Source organism: Bidens hawaiensis, unplaced genomic scaffold (assembly GCF_021521415.1).
Source record: "Bidens hawaiensis isolate Kalapana, Puna unplaced genomic scaffold, B.hawaiensis_p1.1 tig00026063_1, whole genome shotgun sequence".
NCBI lineage: Eukaryota > Viridiplantae > Streptophyta > Magnoliopsida > Asterales > Asteraceae > Bidens > Bidens hawaiensis.
The window spans coordinates 11043-28804 of record NW_027505063.1 but is presented as its reverse complement, the minus strand read 5'-3'; the positions used below and the strand labels follow the sequence as shown (position 1 = coordinate 28804).

At 35.8% G+C, this 17762-nt stretch overlaps 2 protein-coding genes across 2 annotated transcripts; both read right to left on the bottom strand.

Annotated features, from left to right (window-relative positions):
- Positions 1 to 1165: 1165 nt before the first annotated feature.
- On the bottom strand, positions 1166 to 6308 carry LOC143610394 (uncharacterized). Its single transcript, XM_077084887.1, has 2 exons — positions 5284 to 6308; positions 1166 to 1277 (listed from the first exon to the last, which is right to left on the bottom strand). The coding sequence occupies exons 1-2, from the start codon at positions 6306 to 6308 to the stop codon at positions 1166 to 1168; spliced, it is 1137 nt and encodes a 378-aa protein (XP_076941002.1).
- A 5646-nt stretch (positions 6309 to 11954) lies between these two features.
- On the bottom strand, positions 11955 to 15800 carry LOC143610393 (vacuolar iron transporter homolog 2-like). The gene is made up of 3 exons (XM_077084886.1): positions 15327 to 15800; positions 12773 to 12782; positions 11955 to 12094 (listed from the first exon to the last, which is right to left on the bottom strand). Exons 1-3 carry the CDS (start codon positions 15798 to 15800, stop codon positions 11955 to 11957), a joined length of 624 nt encoding a protein of 207 aa, XP_076941001.1.
- Between the last annotated feature and the right edge of the window lie 1962 nt (positions 15801 to 17762).

The window sequence follows — 17762 nt, the reverse complement described above, 5'->3', positions numbered from 1 at the left end:
CAATTCTCAGTGTCTTTTATTCATTGTTCATGTTTTGAAGGAGACATCCTTATGGTTAAACGGTGTATCTCACAACAAAAAGGATTGAGGGTTCAAATCATGCCCTATACTTCTATAACCAGCTAGTTAAGTTGTGTACCTTATAACCAAAAGAATAGGGTTCAAATTTTGCAAGTCTTAAGTCATGATGTATCTATTCTTGAAAATCTAAAAGAATTGTTTGAATATATATTTGTCTCGTAATTATGACTGAAATAATATCTATTTTATTTTTTATTGATTAATTGAAATAAAGCATACCTGAAACGTCACATTGAATATGAATCCATTGAATCCAACAAATAGCTACATGACAATATATATAAATAAAAACATTATTATATGGCTAGATGGCATAGTCTCATATTCTCACCGGTCCATTTCACAACTATTAATAAGTCATTTATTGTTTCTAGATGAGATGTTTAAGTTTGATTTTATTTGTTATGTGAACTAACATAACTTTCCTTGTTCAAACACAAATATAATGTATTCATATATGTAGGTCCTCTAGATGGATCTCAAGACTTGACTTGGATCAATCCGTGTTGTTGGTTAGCGGAAATCACAAATGACACTCTGATCTTAGATCTTAGTTTGTTTATGTAAAAGAGAGAAAAAGAGAAGTGAAGAGAGAAACTACATTTATTTCCAAAAGTTGTGTTGAATGAAAGGGTTGTGTTGTTGGAGTTGAGTTATGGAGAAATGGGTAAGTGACTCTTTATATAGGGTCCCCATTTCTCCAAAGTTTACATAATAAACCTACGAAATAAATGTACCGAGTACGTAATACACCGACTAAAAGCAAACTAGAACGACATACACAATCCTAAAAACAATATAGAATATTGGCCCTATAATCTCCCTCTAGGATTGAGTATGTCAAGGAACATTCGTCAAGTTCTTTGCTTCGTCTTTATTTCTTGAAACTAGTACTTGTCTTGATCCAGGATCTTGAACCAGATTGGATCTTGGACAAATCTTTATTTTCCATTGTTATCTTATTTTCTGGGAAGGATAGGCAACATCAAATTTTAGAAACGTCAGATGCGGGAGGCTCGACATCTAATTTTGTCTTGTTGACTTTTTTGAGCCGACTGGTTTCTTTCCTTGTCTTAAGATACAATCAGTTCATTTTTAGATTCAACCACCAACTTTCACGTTCTCGTTTTCTTTTAAGCATTTCAGCATATGCAACTCCAAGCATACTTGATCTTGATCCACCTGTCCATGTATAACTGCACAAAACTTAGAACGAATAAGATTCGTTCATAGACCCCCTCAAGGGTCAAGGAAGAATTCGTTCACAGGCCCTCCCAATTTCAGTCCCTCAACTTGTAAGTGGTTTATTTAAGTCCTAGGTTTCCAACAAACTTTGCATGAACGACCTTAACAACAAAACACATGATTTTGACTAAAACAAAGTTTAATAAAATATGTACGAACATAATAAAAACTTAAAATCTTTTTGGCATTTTCGTACTTAAAATATATATACATAATATTTTGAAGTTGAAACTAAAATAAAACAGAAGAAAATAAAAATAAAAGATAGGAGTAAAGATAAAATTAATATTATATATCAATAATATTTACAAAATTTTCTAACGATATTAATATTTTTGTGAGAAAGATCACAACATGGAATCACATTATCTGTTAACGTTCTAGATCACACTTCTATTTTGACATTATTATGCCAAGAACCCAAAGTCAATTGTAGATATAATTTGTCCACTTTAAACTTAACAAGTATTTGGGTGTCAATTTGATATGTTAAGGTATGTGTTAGGCACAATGCTTGTGTGGTCCCCATTTAATCTGACATGTTACAGACTCCATACCTCGGGCTTAATTTGCTTTCACATGTCACCTCAACTTGACTTAAACCTTTCTTATTTGATCACAGTACAATTATTACACTTTGGACACTTTTTCTTTATACACTTGACTTTTTGTACAATTGACTCGATCTAGAAAGATTAAAATAAAGCAGAAGTTCAGGCCATAACAATCAGGTCGGGTAATACCATATTATCGCGCAGAGAAAGTCCAAGGCTTGAACAAAAGAAAGAAAATAAAACAAAGCAGAAGATTCAGGGCCTTAACATTCAGGTCGGATTATACCATATTATCGCGCAGGAGAAAGTCCAAGGCTTGAATCAAAATAAATGAAGAAATAAAGCAGAAGTTAAAATTCCTATAACTGACATTCCTTGACTCTTTTTCTTGATTTTTCTTTTTCTTTTCTGACTCCTTTTGTTTTCCTTTTCTTTTCTTTTCTTGACGCTTTTCTTGACTCAATAAAAATTAAAAATTGACACTGGATTTTATAAGACAACTGTGATCGGGTAAAGAGAGGCTTGGGTATGACATGTTTAATTATATTTCGGCCTTCATGGATATGACTTTAACGGAATCATGCAACCGCATCATAACGTGTAACCACTAGCATAGGTATATATTTAAGTTTATATCACTATGACACTTACTCATTTGTCAAGCCTATCTACACATCAAGCAATGATCTTGTTGGCTTTTGATCTACTCTTTTCATGTGCTAGAATCTTTAGAGATAATTTCTTATCATTTTCCAAGGGTCGGATCAATTTCTCAAAATTTGAAAAAAAAAATTAATTATCCGACTCCCTCTAAGCAAGAGCTCCCTCTAAACAGGACAATTCCTTTTAGATTTTCTTAAAAGTAATATATATACTTTTTTTTGGTAAATCAAATGATTTGTTTTTGCTTTTCTTAAGATGAATTGAAAATCTTTTTGGTGAGTTATAAATAATTCCATTTTCTCCCTCTAAAATTGTGACATATTTTAAAAATATTTACAATTTTATATACAAAAAGATAGATAGGTTGTTTTAATCAAAATTGATCATGCCGAACGATTCGACCATAAATTCAAAACGAGCATGATCGATGGTTTTAGTGAAAAGGTCAGCAAAGTTGTTGTCAGGTGGACTATCTTAAGCATGCATTATCACATTGTATAACAAAGTTGAAGAGATTCAAACTGAGATCCAACAGCTGATGCTGGATCCATCACTTGAGAAAAGCAATTGAACGAGGTTAGTTTGAGAAACGCTCGAAAAGTTGTTGTTGAGCCATTTGAACAAGGCTTCCCTTCTTTGACGTTTGTCCTCCCATGTCGCTTATGAAAGACTCAAATCCGCCATCGAATGGTTTAGCATCAAATAGCAAGGGTTCATCTCCCATCATATGTTGGGTGCAATCACTATCTAAGAACCTAATACTATTGATAGTCCTCCTTGATTGACCCTGCATGCACTAAGCGTTTAAATAGACATGGGTTCCCGGGATACTGTTGTCCCGGGAAGATCAGCCGAAAATCGACCAAACTTGATTTTATTTCCTGAAAACCATTTATTTCTTGGTGCATCCTCACTTAATGAAGAATTTCGGACTTTTCTTTTCTTGTTTTTGGTGAATCCTCAGACTTTACAATCTTAGGATCCTTTTTGATTTTATCCTTCTTGGATTTCCAAAAAGGTTTCTTTTTGTGTTTTACTTTATTTACTTTGGATGTTACATCCGTTTCACTAGGTTCACTATCAGCTTGATCAGTCCTTGAATTAGGGCTACTAAAAGCTCCTTTTGGAGACCGACTAAGCCGCCTTTGAATATCAAGCTGTTGCTTGAACCAGTGCTTGCATGTCTTGCAAGGTGAGAAGAGTAACCACACACAAAACAACACTTTCTCCTAGGAGTGCCATAGAACTCGTCTGAACTATAATGTGGTTGGTGTGGTGGGAAAGGTGATGCTTGGAAAGGAACATGATTATAAAACACATTTGTGTAATATGGATCAACAAAATTTTGTTGATAATGACCATAGTAGTTGCTATCATAGAAGTTGGATGGCTGAGGATTTCTAAATTGATTGGTTGTTTGAGAAAATGATCGTTTATTTGGTGGAACATATTTACACGAAGTACTTGCCTTTTCATTTTGAAAAACTTTGCTTTTACCTGAATGTTCACCTCAACAGGCCTACTTTCATTGACACATTTTTCAACAAAAGTTTCGTTACAAACGGTTTCATAATCACAACTCGTGTTCGTTTCCACCGACCCACTTTCTTCTACACAACCAGCTTCAAAAGATACATTGATATTAGATTTATCAGATGATGGGACTGGAACAGCAGTTTGTGACACCGTAGGAACAAATTTCACTGGTTTTGGTATTCTACCAACCCCATATGACATTTCTTCCTCGGGAGAAGTATTATAGCTAAAGTGGGGCAAGCGGGTGTAGTTGTCGTTCAAAGGTGGTGGTACATTAGTATAATCGTACCCCAGCCCCGCTTTTACTTTAGTACTTCTCTGGGCTCCAATAAGATCATCTAATTGCTCAGATGATGTTTCAAATCTTTCAACTAATTTTTCTTCTTTCTTTCTATCAGAAGCATCAAGTTTTAACTTTTCAATTTCATCTTTTAATTCTGAAACTATGTTTTTATAGTAAATTACTTCTTGATCTTTTTGAAAAATTTTAACTCTAAGATTTGCCACATCATCATGGTGAGTTTTAATCCTTTCAACGTAAATCTTGTCAATTTTTACATACTCAGCGTTTAATTCACGAAGTTTTGCATTTTCTTTCAAGACTTCATTCTGATGGTATCTATAATATGTGACCTTGTTAATGCAAGCTTGAGAACATAAATTGCTGTATACCTCATCAGCATGTGATGTGTCGGGAATGATAGGACATGCATGACTGCTTTCACCTGCAGCACTTGTCCCAACTTTATTACTTGTCCCAACTTTATTTTCTTTGGACCGATTGTTTATTCGGAGCTTATCTTCTATTATTTCAAAAGACTTGATGGTAGAAGCCAACTCTGAGAGTGTCATGGTATACAGGCCTGTGGTTCTTTTAATGGTAACCACATTGATGTTCCATTTGTAAGGTAGTGAATTCAACAACTTCATGTTGATCTCAAACAAACCATTGATGATACCGGCACTACTCATTTTGGAGACGAGTGACTCAAATCTGATGATGAGAGAGGCAACCGATTCTCCTTTAATATGTGTAAACATGTCGAATTCTCCTTTTAATATTTTCTTTCGGCTTTCTCCCATATCCAGATTTCCCCCAAGCTCAGGTTCGTAAGATATATATATTTTTTTTTGAAAGAGAAAAAAATTTAAGGTTTTTTTCCTTTTTATTTTTTTTGAAAGAGAAAAAAATTTTAGGTTCTGCTCTTCTAACTGCATTAATCGATGTTTCATCCATTGATCCTGCAAGACGTTCGCTTTCAGCCCTTCTTGATTCATCTCAGTCTGCACAGCTTTCATCTGACACGCCTCGTCTACCTTCACCCTCTTTGAAGACCCCTCACCGACACCATGATGATGATGATGTTGATGGCCATCATCATACTCAACATGGTCATCCATGTAATGATGATCCTGATCATCATCATCAAGTCTTCTTTCATCATTATCATCTCTCGGCCTCAGAGCCAATCTTAGTGACCGTTGTAGCTCAGGGTCAGGTGGAAGATGCAACCGATTCCCGTTATGATACGAACACATTTCTTCATAATACAAGTGCTTTGAGCTTAATATCTTTCTAACTTCTTCCTTTAACTTCTCAGAAACATGATCCATCAACTCCAGAAGCGAAGGGTTTTCCACAACTTCACAAGACGTACCTCTTCCAAGAATCTCGTTAAGCCGCTTGTACCGCTTGTTAAGATCGTTAAACTTATCTTCACATTGTTGAGGTGACACGATATGGCCCCGTTCCGCCATAACTTTAGAAACCAACTTCCACTTACCCTTCTTTTGTAAATTCGAAATCTTTCTTCGCGACCCACTACCATACTCCATAGAAGCATCTTCACCAATGTAAGAAACCGCGGTTATCAATATCCTCACCATTGTATCATTCCATTTCACCCGGTGCCACGGTGACACATTTTTCCCTCGGGCTTCATCATTACTCGGCTCATCTTCATCAGTTAAAGAACACTTTCCCCTTTCACCTTTTGCAAACTCGGCTAAAGATATCGTTTGGTTATGAGGATTACAATCCTGAATCGTTTCTATCCGAAGAGGGAAAGTATTATGAACCGAAGGGTGGATCATGGATCCTTGTGGTATAGCGGATTGATGAAGAGTAAAAGGATTGGTTTGTTGATGATGAATTCTCATCGAACTTTGCAAATCGAAAGCGCCACCGGAACCTGAAATCAAATGCCCAGAAGATAGATTACCTTCCATTTACGATTACAAGCAAACCCTAATTTCGTTCCTTAAAAAGGTCCATCAAATTCACACTCTAAACACCACAATCGGCTTAAAAAACCCAAATTGAGCATTTGCATGTGACTAACCTAATCAATTGCCCAGCTTTCGGTTACAAAATCCATGCTTTTGGATTAATTTAGCAGTTTGAGAAGGAATTGGGCGAAATTGAAACGAAATGAAACCCTAATTGTAATTGAAGAAGCGAATACGATAATTGAAGTGATTGATGATGAAATTCATGGATAAAGACTTACAATGGCGATGGTGATGAACATCGTGATGCAATGAGAAGACGGTGAAGAGAGATGTGTGTAATGCAATGTAATTTAATGTAATGTAACGTATGATGAAATTATTATTATGAGGGGTTTATTGCAGGTTCAGTGGATTTCGGTCGATGGTGGGGTCCACCTCAGAAACCAACACCCCCCAAATACGATAAATGAGTTCATCATCTAATACACGGTGTGATTATAAGATTAACACCAAACAAAAACACGACATACTGTTATTTTTGTTTAAACAAGCACACGAACCTATTCAAAAAGTTGTAATCTATAATATTGAAGTTGGACGATATTCATGGAATGTCGTGAGGGGGTGATCTTGATATTATGTTGTAATTTGTCATTATGTTTTTGGTGACAGTCCAGATTAAGTATCATTGGTGAAGATGTTGTGGTGTACTAGAAAGATGTTAACCTATACTAAGTTATCTTTTTAACTAGGGTTTCACTTACGTGATCGGATGAGACGCTGTTGTACGAAATCAACTGAAAGATATTTAAATTTGATTAACATAAAAGGAAAAATGAAATAAGATAAGTTGTTTGATTTCGCTCCTCGAGTATGACCTACTACTACAAAAAGTATTGCAATGAGAACATCTATAAACTTCATGTATTGATAATCTATTATCTATCTTCAAATATGCAAAGTGTTTAAATAGTTGAAGAGCACTTGTAAACGATTAGTCTAGAGTTTTATAATGTGTAAGATGTTCGTTTAAGCATGAGAATAATGATAGCTTAAATAAAATGAAAGCCGACTTTTCAAAAAAAAAATGACAGCCTAACTCCGACACATTCACAGTTAAGCACTCTTAGGTGTTTATATATGGACTTAACCTTTTTTGTAGCATGAGCATATAAGCAATTAAAGCTTTTACGCTATTTTATAATTCCCCATCAATAATCTATTTGCATGTAATTTATGAAATTGAAAATGAGTAAAATATAGGGTTTTTCAAGCAAACAACCTATCAAAATGACACAATCTAAATTTGTATGAACATAACACAGAAATATTAAATACTACTTTTTAACAAAATATCATTCAAAATACTCTCCCAACAATAATTTCTACAAATTAATAAAACATGTACTACCATTATAAACCAATTCCAAATCAAGAAGTTCAAGGGCACGGCAGTCCTAACGGAGTTCAACGAGTAGAGCCTATGATTGTGTCAGGTCAATTTAAAAAAATTTTATTTTGTTAATAAGTGCTTCATTAAAACTTCATTAGATTATGAATTTTATGATTGCGTCACACATAGACTATAAATATTAATTTGAAGGCAATAATAATTAAATTTAAGTTTCGAAATATCACTGCATAAGGCAGTTTTTACAACCCCTGGCTGTTCATCTGATAAACAGGGCGTTGGTTTCTTTTGGTCACTCATTTCTGATTTGTATCTCTCATGAAAATTCATACCATGTTCTTAATCCCATTTAGAGTTTAATCTGATTAAAGTATTTGAGGAACCATCAAATAACTTTTAATTATAAATCGGTTGTTGCTCAATGGTAGAGCACTCACTTTACTAGTATGGGAGATATGAGGGATGCTTGCCAGGGTTCGAGTCCTGATCTCACCCGGTTTTACCGGTTCATCGTTGTCGTACTGTTTGGCGGGCGTGGGGGTCGGGTTTTATCCGGGGAATCCCTCAATAGGGGAACCGCTAGGGGCTCCGTCCGTCCGGACTTGTGGCCGGCTCGGGCTACCTATAGCCATTGGGGGTCGCGTACGAAGTACCCAGCGTTACTTAGTTGGTCGTTCCAAAAAAAATCAAATAACTTTTAATCTAAAACTTATCATACGACTCTATATAAATCCAAGTCAAAATACTCGAATCCCCAGCACCTCTCCGAAATATGTCCACCACTAGCATAGACTTCACTCTTATTTCAACATCCGGACCTTTTTTTTCGTTAAAAGTGAATATTGTCTTACCAAAGGTCACGCACTTGCTTCTTACAATGTCTTCAAGAAATTGTACCCACTATGTTCTTCCAAGTTTTCAACCGATAATGTCTACCAATCAACCGCATGTACATTCCATTTAAACCTTGCGTAATTTCTTGAAAACTCGCTTGAGATATGAAACTTTGAGTATTCATAGACGATCTTGTTATTCCCAGGCAGCTTGGTAGCTGATTGCTTCTTCCAATGCACGCTTCATTCGTTCGACTCGTAACAATCCAATTAATTTCCAGGTGAAAAAACATTAGACATTTCTAACAATCCATTAGACAGTTCATCTTTTGAAACCAACACTTTTGATGTTATTTGACGTACAATAATTTCTATATGCCTATTTTGTATTTGCATCTGGCTCCTTGGGATCGATAAACCTTTTGGACCTTATAAAGCAAAGAAATACGACTTTGCACTATAGTAACTGTAGTTAGCTTTGGGAGTGGCTACCACAAACAACTCTAACCTTACATGGCTTTTTGGCAGCAGGGCATCTCACCACATCACCAATGATCTTAATGCATTAGCATTCCATACTGCATATAATGGTACCGAAGAACTTGTCATCAACGATGGTTCATCTCTTAGATGTTGATACAATTACGCACACTTTCTTTAATTGTTGGATTAATCAAATTTCAAGTATCCAAGAAAATAAGAATTAAAAAAAGCTGCAATGCGAAAATTAAAGTAACATAAAAATCTTCACCCGTAACATAAATAAAATCCAAATAATAAACCAACATAATATAATTCTTTGAGTTGACCCAACATATTTATCGAACTAAAGGCTGAAAAGAAGGTTCAAAAGCATGTTAGAATGATGCAAGAGACACACGCAAGGCTTAAGGAAGAGGAGGAAATAAAGGAAAGGGAAGAAGAGGAGAGACTTCAAAAGGAATTAGAGGCCCATATGCAACGATTGAAGAACGCAAAAGAATCGAAGAAGAGAATAAACGATTGAAGAAAGAAAGAGAAACAAGAAGGGAAACCTGTAACAGCAAAGCAAAAGAAAAAAGCGCAGCGATTAGAATTAACCAGAAAACAAATTCTTGAAAACAAAACTACAAACCGACCCGCATCAGAAAATGACTTAACACCACACCAGCAAGCGGTTGATAGTGAAACTGAAGACACCAACGAGGAAAGTGAAACGACCCTTCGCCCTTCGGTCACCAATATGATGCATTATGGGCCATGCGCATACTGGGAAAACCAAGTTGCTTGACTGCATTAGGCAGACTAATGTTCAAGAAGGCGAGGCTGGAGGAATCACCCAACAAATAACAATTATCATCCTAGATTATAACTTTTAGTTTTTGAAGAGGTAGGTCCCAGCAGAGACCAGTTGGTCCCGCAAGACTCACCTTGAACAGGGACGTCTGCGCAAAGGCCATCTGCTCCCGCAGGACCCACCATGCTCATAGGATCTTACGCGCAGTACACAAGCTGAACAAGCAGGGAAAGCCTCCCAATGGTGAAGTACCCCGCCTGTTCCCGCAGTTGCGGATACAAGCCATCAGGGAAGGCTACCCGCAGACAGCAGGGCTACACGCACAAGACACTAGCTACTTCAGTAGTCACATGAAGAAATGAGCAAGGCGGGAACAATCCCGCCTAAATGAGTCAGTCTGATTCTGAAAGATCTTTTGTACCATGCCTACCAAGGTATGGACAGGACAGACGATTTGACCAGAACAGCCCATGAGCCAATCACAGGGTGACAGCTCATCGACAACAGGGCGAGGAGGAGCACCCTCTAGTACTGTTTGTCACTATTAGCCGCTGCCTACTCACCAACCCTTACTGAGGAGCATGCGCGGCCTACAGTTGGTGGAATAGTGTTACTGTTGGCCGTAACCTATTCACCAACCAGCATGGCCTGCGTACAATCCACAGTAAGTGGGACGTGCATAAACTACAGTTGGTGGAATAGTGCAGCCGACTTTGTTACTGTTGGCCGTAACCTACCCACCAACCAGTATGGCCTGTGCATAGTCCACTGTTGGTTGAACAGGAATACTATTCAGCCGGCTGTACCTTCTTGGAAACCTACCTTCGGCTATAAATACTCCAATATCTTGGAATGGTAAGAGGATCTGATATCCAGTTATCTAGCAATCTCTTAATATACACTTATATTCAGAGCAACCTAGTCTGATTCTCACGCCGGAGGGTGGTCACAAGGAGGAACTCCCCCCTTCTCAGTGACGAGCTTACGGTGTTTGTTTTGCAGGTCTCCTGAAGAACAGCCTTCTCAGTTAGACCTCATCCGTGGGAAACATTACTTAACCCCCAGATTATCTATAATCTGTACCGGGTCACTTAGTGTTTCTTCATTGGCGCCATCCGTGTATAAAAGCTAGAACTACTTTAGTTTTTTCACAATTTCTGAAGAAATGGTTAACGTTACTCCGGTTCAAAGGCCAGTAACCGACCAAGAAACCCCGGTAACAACCCCAGCAACTGGGGGAAACACCGGCGGTTATACAATCCTTACGAACACTACCCCGACTACCCAAGCCGGGGCAAGTGGAGTTTTGGTACATTGACGGACTGGTTTTAGTTTGGGTCCAAGAAAGGCCTCCAAAAAACAAAAATAAAAATAAAAAAAAAAGTTGTATGTTAGGCCACGGTTTGGAAGTTAAATAGGGCTTAACTTAAGTTAACACGCTTTCGTTGTTCATCAAATTGAACAAGCGTGCATTATTATGCATGTGGAATACAGCATACCGGCACCGAACCGATACCGAACCAAAATTTTCGGTACCGGTACCAAGATATTTTCGATACATGTACGGCTGTACCGTACCGAACTCATCCCTACATATATGCTTTATTAAGAGCAATTATATTTAAAAAGGTACGAGAACCGGAGTAAATCTTCCGCTACAATATATCACAACGTACACGAAATTTTGGGTAAAAAAAGAGAACAAAAGACGAAAGTTGACACCCGTCTAATGTAGTAATGTTACTTTTTATTTGTTTCCGTATGAATTCTCTTTTTTCCGAATAAGTCGTTAAAGTATTTAAATTGTTTATTACTTTTAGATTTCTCACTCCGTTTACGTAAAGTTTTGGTGTTAGTTTATCACTATCCACTATCTCTCTCTCTCTCCCTATAAATATACAATGCTTATCTAATTCTTTACCATCACATTTATTGAATTTGGTAAGAAGATGAACTGTATTCATTATTCATTATTCATTACTTATGTTATTAAGCAAGCATATATAGTCTAAAAGTGCAAATTTATATATATTTTTATATGCTTTTATATTAATATAAAGATGAAAAAGAAAGGAATGAAAATATATTGAAACCATGATATAAAATGGAATGGCCTATATACTTCAATTAATTCCCTTTGAACCAATTAACATTGTTAAACCATATGTAATGCCCATAGCCACCCAACCTCCAACCACCAACCTAATGGTGGGCTTAACCGTCGGTGCCCTCCCCAATACCGCCCCCAACCACCCAAAAACTGCTAGTGTAATATCCGAATTTTTCAGATAATAATTATAATAGCTAAATTTTATGATAATAAAATAAGATGATTATTTAAATGATTATGGTTTAATGGAAATTGTATTGAATTTAGAATTTCGTTGGGAACTCAAATTTGATATGTAATCAAATGGTATTAGAGGTAAGATAATATATATACGTGGGTTAACTTGTTAACGATATATATATATATATATATATACATATATATATATTATCACTTATGATTTGAGTAAAGATACCATTAAGTAGAATTTGAATATTATTATTGTAGTATATCGTTGCAAACTCATATAAATAAACAATTTAAATAAATAGATAGATAATAAGCACACCTAATCCTAAAATTTCAAGATATAATTTTTGAACTAGTCTTATCACCTCCAAGTACATCATTAATTAAAAGTGTTAGTATCTTGTAAATGGGTAGAACGTTAATGAAATATAAGCTAAACTTTTTAACATAAATACTATTTTAACATACACATGAGTAATAATAACCAAAAGTAAAAGGTTACTTAAAACAAACACTAAAGTAAAATGTTTGCTAAGTAAATGTGGAAATAAATTATGAAACAAAGTAGAGGGACCATTATTGCCTTTTCGTGAAAACCAGTTTGAAGAACACATGATCTGCATCTCTTCACAGCCGACTTACGTAAGGCTATCTCAACAAACCATACGGCTATATCGGGATTTGATTTTGTTTCAAATTCGTTAATATAGATACATACGATAACAATTCCAAGGAATGTTCATTGATTAAAAATCCAATAAATCTTAATCTTTCCCTGCCGTCAACACCACCACCGTAATCCCTACAACTCGCCGGAGAAACGTGGGCACCGCAGCCACCTCGAGTTCTCGCTGACTCCGCGGGTAGTCACACACCACCGTTCGCCTCCGCTCTCTGTGTTTCCGCATTAAGCCGCTATGTACCGCCACCGTGAATCCCCCACCTTGAAGGTAACAGCCTACTCTTTGATAAATCGTTCGTTTGGTTGAATATGGTTCTTAAAATTTTGATCGATTAGTTTCCGGCGACTAAGATGTTAAATTGGAACCCGATTCCCGCGTCAAACTCTTCGTTCCGTTTCATTCAGTTACTGAGGTAAGGACTTCCGACTCTCTGCTGCTACGCGTTCCCTAAATAAGCTTGTGTGTGTTTGGTTATTCCGGCGACTAAAACATGATTAATATAGAACTTTGATTTGGAAGAAGATAAGTAGTAAGCTATATTGAATTGATATCTTTAAAAAAAAAAAAAAAAAAAAAAAAAACGACAACTCATGTACGTCTCTGTCATGCAATTTTTGAACTAAAGCTTTTGGGTATGGATATATTATTTCTTTTGATTTGTTCTTTTATCCACACATGTATAGTAGATGCATTATATAATAAACAAAGTATTATGTATTGTTTTTTTTTTTATTACTTCAACACATGAATAAATAAAGTTTAGTAAAATTGTCACCTTCTGGAAACTTAAACGTTCTTGACAATAATTACTAAAAACAAGCATGACAATAAGCTTCTAACAATAAATCATAATTTTAAAAGTCCTCGTCGTCGGAAAAATCAGTTAACCAACTAATTGAACTTTTGTAAGTTAACTGGAAGATAATTTTAATGTAGGTGCTAATTCGTGACGAATTGAGAACTACCCGAATTTGTTTACGTTTGATTTGTTAAGGTACGGATTCTGGTTTCTGTCACTCATAGTATAAATTATATTCCGTTACTTCGTAGTACGGATTCTGGTTTATGTCACTCATAGTATAAATTATATTCCGTTACTTCATTACGGTTTCTGTTTTCGGTTACTTATAGTATTGAATCTATTCCGTTACTTTGTAGTACGGATTCTGTTTCTTGTTACTTCGTAGTACGGTTTCTGTTTTTGTTACTCTTAGTATTAATTATATTCTGTTACTTGGTAGTACGGTTTCCGTCTTTGTTTCCTCTTAGTATTATTTATATTCCGTTACTTTGTAGTACGGTTTCTGTTTTTGTTCACTTTTAGTATTGACTCTATTCCGTTACTTTGTAGTACGGATTTTCGTTACGCGTCGGTTATATTTTGAGTTCAGTTATTTTATATAATATATTTTAGTTATACGACTTTAGTTCAGTACTCTGTTACCCGAGCATTTCTGACTTGTCGTTGGGGCGTCAACGACATGACACTTATCGTGACAGTGCGTAATCAAAGTTCACGGCGTCTCTGAAAGTACTCATGTAGTACCTTGGCCACTTAGAGGCGTATAGATCGATCTTAGCTCCGACTCCTGACTCCTGACATGGCACTTATCGTGACAGTGCGTAATCAAAGTTCACGGCGTCTCTGACAGTACTCATGTAGTACATTGGCCACTTAGAGGCGTATAGATCGATCTTAGCTCCGACTCCTGACTCCTGACTTCTGTTTGAGATGGAACAATGTGTGCACGCCACCCACACCGTCTCCTTGGTGCATGGACTAGCTAGCTGTGTACCCCTCTGTTTCGGCTCTGGGTGCTTCCGTATTACACGACCTATTTATTTTAACATCATCGTCGTGTATTTTAGTAATTATATTTTGTTTCGCTATATTTCTGGTCCGTTTTGATATGTGTATATGCATTTGATTAAATTTGAGTATATTCAGATTACGTCCCGATCGTGTATCGGATTATGTTTCGCATTTAATTATAGTTCAGTTAAATGTTACACGTTATATGTTACACGTCACACATTATATGTTACAAGTTATATGTTTCTGGCTCTGGGTGTTTTTGTTATAGTTCTGATATATTTCCGCATGCGTTTGACCATGTTCTGGCCAAGTGTCGGATCATACATCCGAATTTTATTAAGTATATGTTTAGGTAAAAAGGGTTGGTTTCGAGTTTGAATTGAAGTTCGTATATTTATTCTCTTACGTCTGTCCTTACTTATACTATTGTTCTTTCCGTTACTGGGCAATTTTTGGCTCAGCCGTGTTTTCTTGTTTTGTTTTTCTTATTTTGTTTTCAGGTAATCCGGGATTCTGGGAATTTAGTGATGAGAGATAAAAAATGAAGTTCAAGCTTCTAAAAGTTAATTCATTTTGTTTAATAATATGACGTATGTTGCATTAATTTTTGTTGTATTTTGGATTGTGGCGTTGATTTGATATCTGTAATAGTAACACGTTAGCCCGTTCCAGGTTGGGGTGTTACAGCTAGCATGACTGTCACCACCACCACCACCGCTAAAATCCTCATTCTATAAGGCCTTACAAACGAAACGACTAACAAAGGCACTATAGCCCCCAAAGCAAAAGCTAGGGCCGATGCTGCTGCTGCTTGCCATGGGTTCGGCAGGTTGTTGATCTCGTCCTTGGCAATATCTCTTCGGTTGAAATCTCTTTTCATTTGGGCAACTTCAATATCGAGTTGTGAGTAAACAGAGACAAATTCTCCAATAGCCATACTACAAGCTCCAGCTACTAAGCCAGCAAATCCGGTCAAGATCATGGCTTTCATGTCTTTCTTAACGGCTCCAACACCCATCATTATAGATGCGGTGGACACTAGCCCATCGTTGGCTCCTAGGACCGCAGCTCGTAGCCATTGGGACCGCTTCGAGTAGTCAAACATGTCCTTAGGTTCGAGGTCGAGGGTTGTTTGGTGGTGTGCCATGTCATCGATGGGAATTGATGCCATTTGAAATGAGTGAAAGGGAGTGTGGCCAACACACTCCTACAAGTAAGCTATTTATAAGCAAAAAATTATATAGTTAAATTACAAAAACATCCTTTCTAGCTAACCCATAATCAAAATATTAGAACTTAGAAGTGCATAGTGGAACCTCTTCAATGCTTTCACACAACGCGTATAATATTTTTGAGGTAATATCTATGTAATATTGTTGTGAATAAAGTTAATATTTGCTATTTCTCTCTTGTTTTTTTATAAATTATTTTGGTACGGACGTCTAGGGGCGGACCTATTCCCACAAAATAAGGGGCAACTGCCCTACATAATTTTTCTAATGTTATGTATACTTGAAAATCCTAATCGTCTATTTGTCCCCATAAAATTATGATTAATCATCCCAATCACCTCTCATTAAATGAAATATTGAGTTTGCCACTGCGTATGACAGTTTTGTTTGCTTTTTTTTTTCTTTTTAAATTTTGAATGAATAGCAAAAATACGTAAGCGAATGTAAATTATTTTTCTAGGTCGCAAAAAAAGGTATATAATACTCGCAACATATAAAAATAATATGTGATCATTATATATTTTTTAACTGACATATTAATCTAACTAGGGGAAAGTTAACGTATGTGTTAATTATGAGAATCAAGTATAATAATTATATAATTACATCGTAGAGTAATTATGTAATTACTCTACTTGTATATATAATTACTCTCACTGATTCTCACAATTAATACGTTAATTTCATTTGTGTTTGATCCAAACCCAATCTAACTAATTAACCGGACATGCATATATTTTTTGAGTTTTATTTTTTTTTTAACCCATTGCAGCGTGTAGATTTAGACATTACATATGCTAGTCTTTGCCTATGTCGTATCTTAAAATTAAAGCATTAATGCACAATTACTGAAATAGTGCATTAACTTATTATCTTGTAATACAACTAACAAGTTTATTTTTTTGTCAATAGTTTATGAATATAAAGTTTTTCTTTTGTTTATTTCGTTTGCTACCTTCTCTCTCTTGAATATTTAATATAGAGAGGAACACACGTACGAGAAAACACTCATATATATGCTTTCGTGTTTCTCATGAATTCTATTTCAAATGTTGAATTACACTCAGATTTGTTATTTTCATTAGACAGCAAGATATATTTTGAATTTTTGATTCACTCAACCACGTTTCGTAATTGTTGCAAACCACATGCGAAAAAATCTAATACTGGTTAAACTAGCATAAATTAGCATATACAGCATCATCTCTACTTTAGAAACAACTTTTTGACAAGCATATGGAGCCCCTTTGTATAATACGGTGTGATAACTCTAATAAACTAGACATCAGAATGGACGAAGTACCTCTGGGGTGGATCGAGATAGGTTTAGCCCCGCCGGCCCTGTAGAATTTTCATCCCAAACAAGGTAGCTTCCCTCTTCCGTCCAAGCATTACAACGGTAATATGACCTTCAACTGTCGTTTTTTCTAAATAAATAATTTAATTTAAATATATAAATAAACCCAACTGGTTTTCATGTAGTAGCCAGTAAGGGTGTTCATCATGTTAGTATTCATATTATTTGATTTAATCTAATATAATCGAGTCATTCAAATTTGAAAGTTTTAAAACTGAATCATAATTCAATACGGAAAGGTGTTTCGAGTTTACTTATTGGATCAGGCCTATTTGCATACACACAATTACCAAAAATACAAATAGGCACAAATTCAGACATAAAATTTCAAAAAGGTTTTAAAAAAATAAAATAAAATTATTCAAACCCAAGTTATTTAGTTTGGTTTGGTTCAGGATTCGTAAATTCGATTGCGATTCAGAACACTGAATCAAAATACGGTTTAGATAAAGACTCGATTCGATTCGATTCGAATATTCGAGTTTGATTTAATTTAAATTTCAAATTTGTCAAATTCAAATAATGAGTTTAACCCCGTATACAT

What these genes read in the sequence shown, in the direction of transcription:
- LOC143610394 (XM_077084887.1), bottom strand. Translation starts at nt 6,308, where the DNA reads ATGGAAGGTAATCTATCTTCTGGGCATTTGATTTCAGGTTCCGGTGGC. An exon ending in CGATTAATGCAGTTAGAAGA is followed by an intron (nt 1,278 to 5,283) that starts GCAGAACCTAAA and finishes AGTTTTGTGCAG; the next exon opens with TTATACATGGACAGGTGGAT.
- LOC143610393 (XM_077084886.1), bottom strand. Translation starts at nt 15,800, where the DNA reads ATGGCATCAATTCCCATCGATGACATGGCACACCACCAAACAACCCTC.